Below are 16,465 nucleotides of genomic sequence, written 5' to 3'. Positions count from 1 at the left end.
TAAAATAGAATCCCCAAGGATTCTTTTGTTTTCATGGATGCAATGATTTTTTTTTTCAGTCTGTCTGATGATATGATTATAGATTTTTTTCATCAATTTTATCGTGGCATAACCATTCCAGGCGCACAGATCAATTAAATTTGACTGGTGTCTGCACTCTGCTCTTCTAATCGCAGTCAAGATGGTGCACATTTTCGTCACTCCCAGTTGTTCTGCGTGCCTCTTCCCAAACACTCCGAGCTCCACATCCCAGGTAACAGCTGATCTGCTTTTTGTTGCTGTGGATCAACTCTGTCTTTCCTAGCATTTTATGCAAATGGTATCAGTCAGTGTATGGTTTTGTATGTTTATGTTTTAATTCTGTTGTTCAGGGACGCCTGGGTGGCTCAGTTGGTTAAGCAGCTGCCTTCGGCTCAGGTCATGATCCCAGCGTCCTGGGATCGAGTCCCACATCGGGCTCCTTGCTCAGCAGGGAGCCTGCTTCTCCCTCTGCCTCTGCCTGCCATTCTGTCTGCCTGTGCTCGCTCGCTCCCTCTCTCTCTCTCTGATAAATAAATAAAATCTTAAAAAAAAAATTCTGTTGTTCAGCACATTTTTGAGATTCATGCATATTGTTGTACTTAACGTTAGTTCATTGCTTTGTGTTGCTGAGTTCGATTCCTTGGCAAGAATAGGCTACATTTGTTTATTCTTCTATGGCATAGTCTGTTTTATTTCAGTTTGAGGATATAATGAATAAAGACACTATAAACATTCTTGTGTAAGTCTTTGTGGGGACATATATTTTTATTTCCTTTAGATAAACACACAGGAGTGAGGAGTGTAAGGAACTGCCCAAGTATTTTCCGAAGTAATTGTGTATTTTACATTTCTACCACCGATGTCTGAGCATTTAGTTACTTTGTATCTTCACGAACACTTAGTATCATCAACCTTTTATATTTTAGCCATTCTAGTGGATGTGGTGATACTCAGTGTGGTTTTATTTTTTTATTATTATTATTATTTTTAAGAATCTTTTTTTTTAAGATTTTATTTATTAATTTGACAGAGAGAAATCACAAGTAGATGGAGAGGCAGCCAGAGAGAGAGAGAGAGGGAAGCAGGCTCTTTGCCGAGCAGAGAGCCCGATGCGGGACTCGATCCCAGGACTCTGAGATCATGACCCGAGCCGAAGGCAGCGGCCCAACCCACTGAGCCACCCAGGCGCCCACTCAGTGTGGTTTTAATTACCGTTTCTATAATGGTCAGGTTTTACTGATTTTAAAAATCATTTGTGCGGGGGTGCCTGGGTGGTGCGATGTGTTGGGCGTCTGACTCTTGGTTTCAGCTCAGACCCTGATAGCCTCATGAATTCAAACCTTGCATCGGGCTCTGCACTCAGCACAGAGTCTTCTTAACACTCCCTTTCCCTCCCCCAACTCCTGTTCTCTCTCTGTCTCTCTAAAGTAAATAAATAAATCTTTTTAAAAAATTATTTGTCTGGGGCGCCTGGGTGGCTCAGTGGGTTAAAGCCTCTGCCTTCGGCTCAGGTCATGGTCCCAGGGTCCTGGGATCGAGCCCCACATTGGGCTCTCTGCTCAGCAGGGAGCCTGCTTCCCTTTCTCTCTCTGTCTGCCTCTCTGCCTACTTGTGATCTCTCTCTCTCTCTCTGAAATAAATAAAATCTTTTAAAAAAAAAAAAGGAGGGAAGAAATTATTTGTCTATTTATGGATAAATGGAAATTTATCCATTTTCTTTTTTAAGATTTTATTTATTCATTTGACAGACAGAGATCACAAGTAGGCAGAGAGGCAACCAGGGAGAGAGGAGGAAGCAAGCTCCCTGCTGAGCAGAGAGCCCAATGTGGGGCTCGATCCCAGGACCCTGGGACCATGACCTGAGCCGAAGGCAGAGGCTTTAACCCACTGAGCCACCCAGGCACCTCGTGTCCATTTCCAATTTCATTGATTTCAGCTCTGATCTGTATTATTTTCTTCCTTCTACTTACTACAGACTTCATTTTCTCTTTCTCTCTCTCTCTCTCTTTTTTCTTTTCTATAGCTTCTTCTTCCTCTTCTTTCTTTCTTTCTTTTTTTTTTTTTTTTTTTTTTAAGTAGGGTCTAAGACCAATGTGGGGCTCAAACTCAAGACCCAAACTCAAGACTTTAATGCTGCACTGATGAGCCAGCCAGGTACCACCTTCTTTTACAGCTTCTTAAAGTCTTCATTAAATGCCCAGGAAGAGAACACTCAAATCCCCACTTGAGCTGGTCTGAAAATTCAAATGCCTCTTTGCCCTTCATGAGCTCTAGGGATAGCTGGGTTTATAATAGCCCCAACTAGCTGTTCCCTGCCCTTGCAGAGTTTCGCCCTATGTGTGTCTGACCTAGTACTCAGCCAAGACTTGAGGGATCCCCTCTGCTTTCTGGAGCCTTCTTCGGCCAAGCTTCCCTCAGAGAATTCTGTTTGCAATATCCAGCTGTCTGTGCCTCCCTAAACTTGACCTTTGCTGGACTTCATGCAGGATCCCTTCTTTGCACCCGTAATCCAGCTGATTCCAGGCAGAAACTGGGCATTCATAGCGGTCTCTTTCCTTGTTTCCTTTCCTTCCAGGATTCCACTCCTGTCCTATTGGATGTCCAATATCTGGTAAATAGTAATTTCTTGTATTTTGTACAATTTTCTAGTTTTTGATGGGAAGGGATATCTAATCCTTGTTCCATCCCGACCAGAAGCAGGAGTTCCCTCAGTATAGATTCTTCCGTGCTCTCCTGTGTTCCTTGTTAGGGTCTCTCACTGTTGCGGTAGAGACTTTCCTCAAATATCAGTGTTCCTTAGATGTCCGTATTTAACAATGAGGTGTAACAAAGCTGATCTGGAGCTCTACGTGAATGCGCAGAACTGATCTATTGATGGGGCTCAATTTAGGGTAATAGATGGGGATCTGAATTTTTCACTGGCAAATCCACATATATTAGTAATCCAGGTTTTCTTTCTTTTTTGTTTTTAAAGATTTATTTACTTATTTATTTTAGCAAGACAGACAGAGCAGGAGGGCCAGAGAGAGAGGGAAAGAGAATCTCAAGCCAACTGTGCTGAGCACAGAGCCCAACGTGGGGCTTGATCTCATGACCCTGAGTTCAGGAGCTGAGCTCAAACCAAGAGTCCAATGCTTAACTGACTGAGCCACCCAGAAGCCCCCCGACAGGGTTTTCTTTAAAAATACTCAGTAACGTAGGAGACAAATTCTCTATCTGAAGTTATAAGCCTTGCTGTTAGACTTTTGAGAAGCAGGCAGGGAAAGAAGTTGTGGGGGGGGCGGTTTACACTAGGAGGGAGATTTTCTCTAAATTTCCCTCTTTTCAGTATGGTAAGCCTTCTCACTTTTACCCTCTGCTGTTCTAAGACTCAGTCCTGATTCAGTCTCTCCAAAGAGTAAACCTCCAGTCTTGGGCAGGTGGGGGGTCTGATGGGGGTGGTAGTTGACCAGCTGTGTGAGGCAGAGGAGGGAACCTGAGCATCAAACTCTTTCTTTTAAAGTGTTTATCAACCCTCCTGGGTTTTCCCGCTCTCCCATTCTGCACTTCCGCATTCAGAGATAATTTGCCTCTGGTTCTTGAGATTTTTCTTGGGTTCAGCTGTAGAAATTAGCTTGCTTTTTATTTGCTTTCTCTCGGCTGGTTTAGAATTTGTCTTTCTTTGGTCTGTTAAGTCAGTTATCGTTCCTCCACTGGCTTCCCCAGTTTCCAAAATGTTGAGTTTTCTTACTCGCTACCACCTCCTATTTTTTGTCCTTGTGGTTTTATGCATTTTTATGTAAATTCGTAGCTATTTTTAAGAACAGTTTTAGATTTACAGAAAAACAGAGCAGAAAGTACAGAGCTTCCATATAACCCCAGCAAAGGAAAAAACGTGTTTCCTCTTTTTTTTTTTTCTTTTGCTAGATTTTTTTATTTAGGGGCGCCTGGGTGGCTCTGTCAGAAGTGTCTGCCTTCTGCTCAGGTCATGATCCCCAGATCCTGGGTTCGAGCCCCGAATCAGACTCCCTGCTTCTCCCTCTCCCTCTCTCTCTGCCCCTCCTCCAGCTTGGGCTCTCTCTCAGAGAATCTCTGTCAGAGATAGTCTCAAGCAGACTCAGTGCTGAGCGTGGAGCCGCACGTGGGGCTCGAACTCATGACCCCGAGCTCTGGACGTGAGCTGAAACCAAGAGTCAGAGGCTTCAGCTCAACTGACTGCACCATGCAGGTGCCCCATTCCTCCTTCTGTGTGGGAAAATCCCAGTTCTTCTCTTCTGTGTCTTTCTTTCCTGTGCGTCTTTTTTATTTTTATGGAGAACATTTTACTTCCAACATTTCTGGTCAGTGAATGCATGGAGGTGTTTCCCCACGACAAGCAATTCTCTGTGACATCGGCTGGGTGTCCTACAGTGTAATTTCCTTCTGACCCATCTACCTGGAGATAGTTTGGATAAGCCACAGGTTAAGAGCTCAGTCCCGTAGGCCTCTTCCCATCCCTCTTCAGATGCCAATCACTAGTAAGCCTCTCGGTCACCCACAACTTCTGTCCGATTTGGCTGTGAATCAGAGGTTCCCATGATCCCCTTCTCAGGTTCCATCAGTCTGCTGGAGCGTCTCACAGAAGTGTCACAGAAACACATTTACTAGCTTTTTACAGGAGGTGATGAAGGACACAGAGGAACACCCAGGTGAAGAGACACAAAGGGAGAGGTCTGCGAGGATCGTAAGAGCGGGAGCTCCTATCCCTCTGTGGTCGAGGTGGGTCACTCTCCTGCTGTGGCTGTGTTCGCCACCGTGGAAGCTTTCCGAACCACATGCTATAGGGATTTTATGGGGGTTTCCATCAATTATCAATCCATTTCCAGTCCTTCTTCTCTCTCTGGAGGGTGGCGGTGGGGGTGGGGCTGAAAAATCCAGGCTTCTAAGCTTGGTGGGTCTCTCAGGTGACCTGCCCCATCCTGGAGCCACCAGGAGCCCACCCAGAGTGACCTCATTAGAACAAAAGATGCTGTTAACACTTGTAAGGGTTTTAGGAACTCTGTGTGAGGGACAGGGTCAAAGACCAAGTATTAGAACAATAGATGCTCCCTGTGTTCTTATCACTTAGGAAATTCCAAAGGATTTAGGAGCTTTGTGCCAGAAGTGGTGGCAGAGACCAATGTACATATTTCCGATTATCTCACACCCTCTCAGCCCCCACCTGCCGCTTCCAGTGAAGAATTAGGCACAAACAAGTCAGCTGCAAGCGGCACCCACCCACCAAATTTCGTTTCTCGTTAACATATCACGTGAGTTTGGTACATTTGCTATAATTGATGAGACAATATTGATACAATATGATTAACTGAAGTCCATAGTTTATTTTAGGGACTTCATGCTTTTTTTTTTTTTTCTTTCCTCCTGTTTTTCACTCTGTTGGGAAGAACAGCGTTATACAAATGTAAGTATTCAATCCTCTGTCTTCAACAGAAAGTCCCCCGATAGCCTTTTGGCTCCCCCACCCGCTGTTCTGGAGTCATCTGCGTTCTGCTTATCCCTTCTTTTCCGATTTACTCTTCAGCCCGCGGCAATTTATCTTCTTTCCTCATTAGTTCACTGAAATTGATCTCTGCAAAGAACACAATTCTTCCCTTACTGCTAACTTCAGGCAAAACTTATCACCCCTCATCGCATTTGACTTTTCAGCAGCACAGGACACTGGCAACCCCCTTCCCCTTTCTGGAAGCATTATTGTCTCCCGTCTTCCCAACTTGACGCCCTCTTTCTCTGCTCTCTGGCTATTTCTCTGTGCTGGTTGGTACTGCCAGGCTCTGTGGTAGGACGTCTTCTAAGACACTCCCACCGATCCCCGCCCTTGATATCCACACGAAGCAGTCATCTTCCTCACTGACTTGGGCTGATCCACTGATCCATGTGACCAGTAGAATATGGCAGGAGTGAGGCATGTCGTTCCAAGAATAAGTCATCAAAGGCACCACGCCGCCCAACCCCCCACCAGCCCCCCCCCCCGCCCGCAGGTGTTCCTCATGAGAATGCAGTCATGTGTGTCCTGGGGAATTAAGGCTTCAGCCAAAAACCAGTGAGGATCCGAGATCTGCCAACAGTCTGCGACCCCCAGGAAAGCCTTCAGAGGACCTTCAACTGCATCTGACAGCCGGACCTCAAGCTCATGAGAGACTCTGAGCCAGAACTACCCAGCTAAGCTGCTCCCGGGAGACCCACACAATCTTTGACAGAAATGTTTGGGCTTCCAGGTCTCGGGGTGGTTTGTTACACAGCAATAGGTAACTTACACGGTCTCTCCTGCAGGTCTTCTTTTTTCGGTGGCTTCTAATTCTTCAGAGTTCAAGTTGTTTCCTCCTCGTAGTCCATACTGTCCTTGTTAGAGCTCACTCACTTCCTGAGACGGATTTGCTCTTTGATAACTGCTGTCATCTAATCAGATAAGCTAGATTTTTCTATGGAATTCTATGACTTCAGATACCATATGTTGGTGAATCTTGAGTCTACATGCCTTCTCCTGAACTTCAGACTTCCCCATCTAGCCACCGAATGTCCATCTTGCCTTGGATGTTCCATGGGCACCTCACACTCTTCAGAGCAGACCTGAACCCCTCATCTTGATTCACCACAGATACCCTCCTCAGTGCTGCTTTTCCGGCCAGCGACATCCGCCTCCTGCCCACTCACCAACCACAGAACTCCCTTCTTCCCTCCATCCACAGCTCTCCCATCCGCCAGCCCTCTGCCTTTACCTCAGCTCAGGCTACCGTTGTTTTTGTTGCCCCTGCCCCCCATTTATTGCAACAGCTTCCTACCTCCTCTCTCTGCTTCTAACAGGCTTGCCTACCTTCCCGTCTTTTCTGTTATTCCAAGCAGGTAATCCTTCCAAACAAGAAAATTGGATTGTGGCACTACCTTACTTAAGATTTCTTAAAAACTCCCCTTTTGCTCTTTGGATAAATCCAAATTCATTTGGCAGTTCCGAAGGTCTTGCAGGACCTTCTAGTCCCTACACCCCCATCTCCAGTGATTAAAGCTCACTTAATTTCTTTCAATTTCTCCGTGTTTTTTCTTGTTTTTTGGCCTGTACACATTTTCACTCCTACCTTCCCACCTCCCCACTCTCCATTCCCCATCTCAGCATTTGGAGCAATTCTCTCTCTCTCTCTCTCTCTCTCTTTCTCCACTGCTCCCTCTGGGTTCCATGAAACATCCATGTAATTCACCCAAGCATCCTCTGGCAAGTAGTAAGTGCTCAACGCACATTTGTTGAGTGAGCTTGTGAAGGCACCTCTCCTCCAGGTAGCTCTCTCTCTGCCTCCACTTCTATGAATTTCTCTGACACTTAACCAAACTCATCCCTCTGCACCTAACGAAAACATTTTGAGCTTTTTTGATTTTCTAGAAGTGTTCAATTCGGTGACATTTAACGAATTCATACCTGCCACATGGCTGGCACCGGATGACTAACTGCAGGGCGATCAAAGATCCCCTTAATCTTCCTTGTAGAGAGGGAGCACCCTGTGGACGAGTGGGGACCAAGCCCTGGCTATCTGCAAACTTCCCAGGGGGCACAGCCCAAGAGCCTGGTGAAGGGGCATAGTAAAATGCTTGGCTTTTTTAGCTTCAACCTTTGACTCTCACAAGCTCTGTGACTTTGAGTAAGCCACTCCACAAATCTGAACTTATTTCCTCATTGTGATAAAGACCTAGACTCACCTCGTCTAACCTGTCAGCCGGTGTCAGTTGTCAAAGCCACCATTGACCCCAGAGCAGATATTTGAGCTGTGTTGGCTGTGGGGTGTGAGAAGCACGATGTTAATTGCTCCACCAGTTATAAAATGAGTTCTGATGTCATTAACATAAGAAGGAGCAAAAGTGTTTCTTTGAATCAAGGCAATAGGATGTCTATGGAAGTGTTCAGGTGTTCTGAAGACGGAGAACCGTTATGGAACTGTGAGCTCTCACGATGGCGGAAACTCAAGTAGAGCTTCTAAGTTAATAGCTGAGCTGACTTTTTCTTTCTTGCTCAGCCTTATCTGTGAAGGATTTGCTCTGATTGTTATGGACAATTTCAAACATAGGTAAAAGTGAGAACCATGAGCTCTCATGTACCCATTGTCTAGACGCAACAAAAATCAATATAAGAGCATTCTTGTTTCATCTTTATTCCTAGGTGGTTCCCCACATCAGAACATTTGCACATACTTTAAAGGAGTATTACTTAATAGCCATTTACCTGGCACTGTCTTCTAATCAGAGATACAATAATTTTTCCTCGAGGTGTGTGCAAGCTTAGTGTGCATTGTATATTTTTCCAGAAAGATTTATATTAACCCAGTTGAGACACACATATCTCCTTGAGAAGGCCCCTAGCCAATGGTAGTTGCTCAGGGTGGGAAATGGAAATTTTGTTGGTTCCTATATATCTGAATATCTGCCAGTTTTATTTTATTTATTTAAAAAAATTCTATTTATTTGAGATAGAGAGAGTGTGAGAGAGAGCACAAGCAGGGGCAGGAGCAGAGGGAGAGGGAGAAGCAGACTCCTCACTGAGCAGGGAGCCCAATGAAGGGCTCCATCCCAGGACTCTGGGATTATGACCTGGGCTGAAGGCAAATGCTTAACCTGCTGAACCACCCAGACACCCGTATCTTCTGGCTTTTAAAACCCGTTCTCCACATAGTATGCAAAATCAGAAACTGACTTGGGTAAGTTTGTGCGTTTATTTGTTTTTTGATAGCTTGCTGATTTCTTCTTCTTCCTTTTTTTTTTTTTTTTTGGTCTCCATGGGTTTAATTATTATATGATATGGATCCAACAACAGTGTGTTAGATCATTATAGGCATTAGTATTTTGGGCAGATTTTTAAATTCGGAGTGTACTTTCTCACCAGAATGCACTAACTACAAAGTATACTATAAGGATATGAACATGTGCCTATGAACTAAAAATGAAAATCTATGTTTAATTTCCTAAAATAATTTTGTTATTCTGTATCTATTAAATTTTTCAACTGTGTTCAGGTGCAGCAGGGATGCTCTGAAAAACCAGTTTACTCTTTCTAATAGATTTCAGTTTTCAGTGCTAGTTGTAACGCCCAAACTCGGCTATATATAAATATTTACTTAGATGTAGCTACAGTTCATCTTACTTATAGTAACAATCAGTTTCATATGGTGTTGGTTTTTTTTTTTTTAAGATTTTATTTATTTATTTGAGAGGGAGAGAATGAGGGAGCGAGAGAAGCATGAGAGGGGTAAGGTCAGAGGGAGAAGCAGACTCCCTGCCAAGCAGGGGGCCCAATGCCAGACTCCAGGATCATGACCTGAGCTAAAGGCAGTTGCTTAACCAACTGAGCCACCCAGGAGCCCTCGTTGGTGGTTTTGAATCAAGACAGTATAACGAGGGATGCCTGGGTTGCTCAGTCGATTACGCATCTGCCTCTCGCTCAGATCAGGATCCCAGGGTTCTGGGATCGAGTCCTACATGGGTCTCCGTGCTCAGCAGGGAGCCTGCTTCTCCCTCTGCCTGCTTGTGCTCTCTTTCTAATAAATAAAATCTTTAAAAGAAAAAATAGGGCGCCTGGGTGGCTCAGTGCGTTAAGCCGCTGCCTTCGGCTCAGGTCATGATCTCAGGGTCCTGGGATCGAGTCCCACATCGGGCTCTCTGCTCAGCAGGGAGCCTGCTTCCCTCTCTCTCTCTCTCTCTGCCTGCCTGTCCATCTACTTGTGATTTCTCTCTGTCAAATAAATAAATAAAATCTTTAAAAAAAAAAAAAAGAAAAAATAGAAATCAAGAGTTTGTGAATGTCTAAGAAAAAAATTAGGAAAAAAGGGATTGGGGGAAGGGTTAGCCCTGTGATGGGTATTAAGGAGGGCACAGATTGTATGGAGCACTGGGTATTATACGCAAACAAGAAATCACGGAAAGCTACATCAGAAACCAATAATGGACTGTATGGTGATCAACATAACATTAAAAAAAAAAAACTATTAAAAAACAAACAAAACGGTATGACCTTAAAATCCTAGAAGTTAAAGGACAGTTTCACAGAGGAAAAGTTTGCAGCATGGGAGGAGTGAGTAGATTTTAGTCAAGAAGCATGCATTTCAGAATTCGAAATGCATTCTCTAAGCTGGCACCAGGATTGTGTTGGGCAGGAGGACATTTGCTACTGGCTGGGTTATGCAGCTTTATAAACTGTGCTCCTTGGAGTTCTCCGCTTGCTATTCTGAAAGATATTTGAGTTTTGCACCCAAGATGATCTCCAAAACCCACCAGTCCTTTTTAGGTATCAAGAAGGGATGTTCATTTGAATCCATGCCTTTCAGAGATGTGGGAGCCAATCAGGAAAAACATGGATTCTTTTATTGAAATCCCAGCTTCCTCTACACGATGCCAAGCAGCACTGAATTACTTACGGGACTGCCATACAGCCTTTCCTTTATTCTTTCCATCACCCCAGGCCATGGGGAAAAAAAAAAATCTTTTGTCCTTATTTTCACAAGTTACCACATGGTTTGGAACCTGCAGGGCTATTTCTGAAACTCCATTGGTGCGTGCCAGAAAAATCCCCTTTAACGCACACAGTTGAATGGAACATAGTTTTGAGATGTTAATTCCCATTTATTGCATAAAAAAGATATTTAACACACAAAGGAAATATCTAACTTAGAGCAAGTTCCAATTTTTGAGACAAACATCAGGGAGCCTGAGGCCACATGCTTTAAAACCAATCAGTTAGCCAATGTTTACTGAACACCTATTTTGCACAAGTTTCTGTTGAGGAGGTTTAAAAGTCTGAGATAAAGTCCTGTCCTCAAATTGCCCACAGCCTAGTTAGTTGGATGGACAACCCCAAACCCAGGGACCAATGCAGTAAAACCAGTCAAATACACAAGCAGTGAAAGAAGGCAACATATGGTTTGGGTTTACAGAGTATTTCAAGCAATATACTCTGCTGGTTTTGAATACAGGGATCACAGTGCCCTGAGATCCCCTGAAAATCTTCACACATTGGGCTGGATTGAAAACACAGGTAAAAATCAAATAGCATTCATGGGGTGGGGAAAGCAGATAGTGTCAGAGAGAGTCAGTTTGTAGGAGTGGGGGTGGGAGAGGTCAGAAACGTAGCAAGGACCCCACTGGGGCACGCCAGGCGGAGAGGCTGAAGATGACTCTTGTGGATCCAAGGTGGGCAGCAGTGATTAGAAGTAGGGGATCCCCCTTCCTCTCCTCCCTCCCCTCTTTCTGTCCTTTAAAAACAGAACCTGATTCGACAGAGCCCTTCCCAGCGGCCAGGAGAGACAGCAGCAACTGAGGCGCTCCCAAGTGTTCCTGACCGCGAAGTTGTCTCTCTGGGGTGGGGGGGGGGGGTCTGGGAAAGTCGAGGGAGCCGGGCCAGGTAGGACCAGAGCTACCAGCGGCCCTGCTCCGGCTTCTGGGAACACGGCTCAGCGAGCTCTCCGACGGCGCCCCTGGGGTTAAAGGAGATGCTGCCGCGAGTGAAAGGCTTTCCCCAAAGCGCTCTCGCAATTCCAAGGTCTCCAGATTGCCAACGCCGGCTGCGGGGCGCCGGCTGCGCGCAGAAAAAAGTGCCTTCTCCCCGTACGGTTCGTGTCTCCAGGTCTCGTCTAGCTCCTGCTCACCAGAAATAGAAAACTAATCTCGCCGATGAAAAGACAGCACGTCCCGGGGAGGGCTGAGAACGGAAAGTGCGGAGCAGGGTCCCAGACAGAGCGGGATCCGCGCGGACGGGCCTGCGGAATCTGCGGGCGTCTGCCGTCTCCCGGCCGCGCGCTCCCTCGGGCCGCCGGGAGGTGGGGACGCGGCCCCGGGAAGCCCGGGCGCACCCGGCTCGCCTCCGTCGCAGCCAGCAGATGGCTCCCGGGCTCGCGCTCCCTCGCTGCCTCACCCCCGCTCCAGACGCAGGGCCGGGGCGGCGGCGGCGGAGGGAGGCTGCGAGGAGGGGCGCCCGCCTGCCCGCCTGCCCGCCTGCCCGCCGCCGCCGCCGCAGCCCCCCTCCCCGGGTGCGCCCCGCGCGGGGGCGCGGGAGGCCGGCCGGGGACCCGTGCGGAGGCCGGCTCTCGCGAGGTGAGGAGGAGCGCAGGAGGCGGCGGAGGAGGAGACGCAGGAGGAGCAGGAGGAGGAGACGCAGGAGGAGTGGAGGAGGAGGCGGAGGCGGCGGAGGAGGGCCCGAGCTGCCCCCGCCCAGCCTCAGCCCGGCAGGGGCGCGAGGAAACCCTCGCCCCGCCGCGCCGCTCTCCCCGCCCTCGGCGCTCGCCTTCCGCCTTCACCTAGGGCCGTAGGTGCGGCGCGGCGCGGGGCGGCGGGAGGTGGCCGCGGCCGGAGCAGCGCCGCCGAGAGCCGGGAGCCCCAGCCGCCGCCGCCGGAATCCCCGGGTCTCCGCGCCGCCGCCGGGAACTGCGCCGAGGCGACATGTAGCCGCGGCCGCAGCCGACCCACCTCCTATTTGTAACTCTTTTTTTTTTTTTTTGGAGGGGCGGGGGGCGCGGCAAAATTGTATCTCCGCCCTCGCTTTCTTGCCTCCTCCCGGGCGCCAGCCGCATCTGCCTCTAAAAACTGAGGGGCTCGGGGGCGGGCGGGGGGCCGTAAATCAGAGTTGGACCGGCACTGCCCCCGCGCCTGCAGGGCCACCATGACCGAGGAGAGCTCCGAGGTGCCCAGGGAGCTGACAGGTAAGAGTGGCGCGGCCGCGGGCTCGCCGTCGGCCCCGGCGCACCCCTCCCCGCCGCCCCCCTGCCCTCCTCCCGCCTTCCCGCAGGTCCCGCGAAGTCGCGGCGCCCCTCAGGTCGCCGCCGTGCTGGGCGGGGCGCCGGGAACTTTGCTCGCGTCTCGCCGCCGGGAAAGCCCGGTTCGGGGAGGGCGGCCGTGGGGGGCAGCGGAGACCCGGGAGTGCGGGGCTCCTCCCCAGCCGCGACGGGGGTGGGGGCGGTCGCGGTGGGCGGAAGAGGGGGGCGGGTTGCCTCGGACTTGGGAGCTCTGGCGGCGAGGAGCACCGTTTGCAGAGACCAGCCCCCTGCCCCAAACTCGGGGAAGTCGGGGAAAGGCCGGCGCAGGGCCGGGGGGAGGGGGTGGCGAGCGCGCAGTGGGTCTCCGGCACCTGCCGGGCGCTCCCCCCGTCCCCGGGCGAGGTGCTCCTCCCACACGCAGACTCAGGGGAGGGGGCGCTAGTCGCGAGTGCGGACGGAGCCGGGCGAGGCGTGGCTTCGCCCAGCCCGCCGGGAGCCAAAGGGTTACCGAAGTGACGCACGCTCCGGCCGGCAAACTGAGGGTTAATGGTATGAGTTATTTTAATAATAATTTACCTACCGATTCTCCCCATCCCGAATCTCGGGGAACCTGTGTGCAGTACCCTATGCAAGGTGACCTGTTGTTTGAGCCCTTTGAGGTTTTTTTTTTTTTTTTGCTTTTTGTTTGTTTGTTTTGGTGTGGGGGGGGCAGGGGGGTTTTATGTCTTGGGGTTTAACTTAATTGCGCGTTGGGTTAAAATGGCAGAGTTAAAATGAGGTGGGGAGGAGCGTTCTGAAAACCCAGCGTTTAAGCGTGTGTGTATGTATAGCACATTGTATTTTAACAAGGTGTGTGTGTCTGCGCGCGCGTTTTGAGCCCTAGGGACGTGTATTCCTTCCTCTCCCATCCTTGGCACACTGCGCAGAAAGGTGCTGTTTAATCCGGGCTGACAGCGAGAGGAAGTTCTGCCTGCCCATTCATCTGCTCTTGAGAAATTTGCCCCTCGGTTTCTGTGTGCTCTTCCATTAGTGACCTAACTGAGCAGGTGACACTTGATGTGAAGAAGCTGTTGCTAGGTTTCTATGAAAGCTTCAGCTTTTGTGAAGTTAAAACAGACAAAAAACCAAAACCAAAACCACCACCACCACTAACACACCAAAAACCCAATCCTAACTTTTCACCCAAATTTAGGGTATGAAGTTACCAGTCCCTTCCCCCACTCTGGCCTCTTCTCTCTCCCCAACCCTGTGGAGTAGGCTCCTGAGATAAAGCATCAGCTGCCTTTGCTCGAGTGAGTGGCCCATCCGGTTCTGTGAGGCTGGGATCTTCCCAGCACCCTACCCGGAAGAGGAAACCAAGGCCCAGAGTCTCTGCAGATCCCTGCGGAGGTCCTGAGAAGGTCTGAGGGGGAGGGCTGGCCTCCCTGGCCGGGTGGGGGCGGGGGCTGATAAGGATAGCTAAAGAGATGAGCAGATTTTTAACTTAGGTGACCTTGAGCTTGGTAATGAAAACTTTAGGTAGTTACTCAGCCTCAAGAGAGAGGGAAGGGCTGGGAATAAGATACCTGGTTTATGTGAATGGTTCTCAAAATAAATCCTTTGGTATGTTGGAGAATTTGATTTCATCCTTCTCTAGGAATTTGTGTGTTTATTGAGTCTTGCGCAGCTCATATCCTTCAACGAGGTGACGCATGCTTTTGTGACATGCCCGGTCTGATTTTTCTGGGCTTTTAAATGGTCTAATTAGTCTGGGACCAGGGAAATTCCTGCACCTGCGCTTCTCTCATTTCAGGTGTTCAGAGAGTTACACTTAGATCAGTTCAAAATGGCAACTGTGGGAAAACCTCAGTGTATTCCCTTAAGCTAATTACCGAAGACATTAAGAAAATGCAATTTGTTTCTCTCTGATAATAAAAGAAATACAGGCTTTTAAAATAAAGATTTTATTTATTTATTTGACAGAGATCACAAGTAGGCAGAGAAGCAGGCATGTGGGGAGGGCAGGCTCCCTGCTGAGCAGAGCCTATGACCTGAGCCAAAGGCAGAGCCACCCAGGCGCCCCCAAAATACAGGCTTTTTATTAAAAAGTTTAAATGCTAAGAGGAAGGAGAAGACTATCTATCAGCTGTGTTACCACTCTGAGGTAGCTAACTTTTAACCTTTTGGTGTTTAACTTTCCCGTCCCTTTCCATGTGGGCATGTTCTCCCCCCCCCACACACAAATTTATTTATTCTAGAGAAAGAGAAAGAGCACAAGGGGGTGAGGCAGAGGGAGAGGGGGAAAGAATACTGAGCAGACTCCACACCCACTGTGGATCCTGACATGGGCTGGTCCCCGCCACCCAAGATCACAGCCCCACCAGAGCCAAAACCTGGAGTAGGGCCGTTCAGCTGACTGCACCATCCATGCACCCCACTTAAGTCTGTTTCTGATGTGACTTTCCCACATGTCTTTTTAGGGGAGGGAGGAGTAGCTTTTATCTGTTTCCAGCTCTGATAGAGAACTCCTAGCACAGTGAGCCCCCCCCCCATCCCCTTTTCTCCCCAAAGTCCCACCTGGTTGCTGGTTGACTCGCCCCTCCCCGCCCCCAAGCCGCACTTCCTCCTGTTTCCATTCTCTTCTCCACGTGGGCCAAGTGCTTCCTTCTCACTCTTCTCTACCTCAGCAGCTCTAAACTTTTGTGGTGGGTTTGATTACCCCTTCATAAACATATTTATGTACTTAACTACATACATACTGCATTTAGCATGGATAATTTAAAACAGAAACTGGAATACATTGCAAATAGAAGTAAAAATTCTATTTTCTTCCCACAGCTCAGTGGATGGCATTGCACACTATACTTTGGACTTTGGACTAGCGGTCTGTGACCCACTCCTTTAAGATTCTGCTCAGGGGTCCCCTCCTCCCTGAAACTTTCGGGAATTTCCTTGTCCATGATCTCATGCTAGTGTGTATGGATTTGCCTAGAGCCATTTGTCCAAGTTGTCTAGATTGTAAGCACCTGTGGGAGGCAGGGGCTGTCTGTGTCCCCGGGCCTGGTTGAACACTTGGCAAACAGGAGCTCTTCCTGTGTCCGTGTATTTCTTGAATATATGAATAAGCCAAGATGATTATAATATAGAATACAGAGCTTTGGGAGTATAGAGGAGGTTGCTATATATATATATTTTTTTTTTTTTTGAAGATTTTATTTATTTGATAGAGCAAGAGTAGGAAAGAGAGAGCACAAGCAGGGAACGGCAGGCAGAGGGAGGAGGAGAGCATCCCAGGCCCCGGGGATCACAACCCGAGCCAAAGGCAGACATTTAACTGACCAAGCCACCCAGGCACCCGAGGTCGCTATATTTTGTAGTAGAATGTAACCAGGAGACTAGCGAAAGGGCATCGCAGGAAAGAGAACAGTACACACAGAATCCTGGGGGTGTACAAGCTGGAGATGATAGGGACGATTGGATTGTTAAGTGTATGTGCTGAGAAGTTAAACCGAAAAAAATATGGAAGACCTTGAGTGGTCTGCTACAGCATTGGGCCTTATCCAAAAATGACTGGGCCTTATCCAAAAATGACAGCACCTCGAAGAGCGAGAGCGATGTGATCAGGCCTGTGGATTTTTGGAGGGTCCCTTTGGTGAGGGAGGGGACAGAGAGCTGATAGGTGGGACATCATGAACTTGTCTTGAGATTCTTAGTCCTTGAATGCCGGG

At 48.5% G+C, this 16,465-nt stretch overlaps 1 protein-coding gene across 11 annotated transcripts in view; it reads left to right on the top strand.

Moving 5' to 3' along the window:
* The first annotated feature begins 12,202 nt into the window (after positions 1 to 12,202).
* Positions 12,203 to 16,465, top strand: part of CARMIL1 (capping protein regulator and myosin 1 linker 1) — a 297,975-nt gene continuing 293,712 nt past the window's right edge. For 6 of the 11 annotated variants that reach the window (XR_014311993.1, XM_082731458.1, XM_082731455.1 and 3 more), the window contains exon 1: positions 12,230 to 12,704. Coding sequence is in view for 9 of the 11 variants with exons in the window: in XM_082731458.1 (XP_082587584.1) it covers positions 12,665 to 12,704 (40 nt within the window). In the remaining 2 variants the exon portion in view is untranslated. Of the gene's footprint in view, positions 12,705 to 16,465 lie in introns of all 11 variants that reach the window. The other 5 variants (XR_014311992.1, XM_082731454.1, XM_082731456.1 and 2 more) reach the window with 4 other exon arrangements.

The sequence above is a fragment of the Mustela nivalis genome (assembly GCF_964662115.1).
Source record: "Mustela nivalis genome assembly, chromosome: 5".
Taxonomy (NCBI): Eukaryota; Metazoa; Chordata; class Mammalia; order Carnivora; family Mustelidae; genus Mustela; species Mustela nivalis.
Note: the sequence above shows the minus strand (reverse complement) of the source record. Positions and strands in the feature narration are given on the sequence as shown.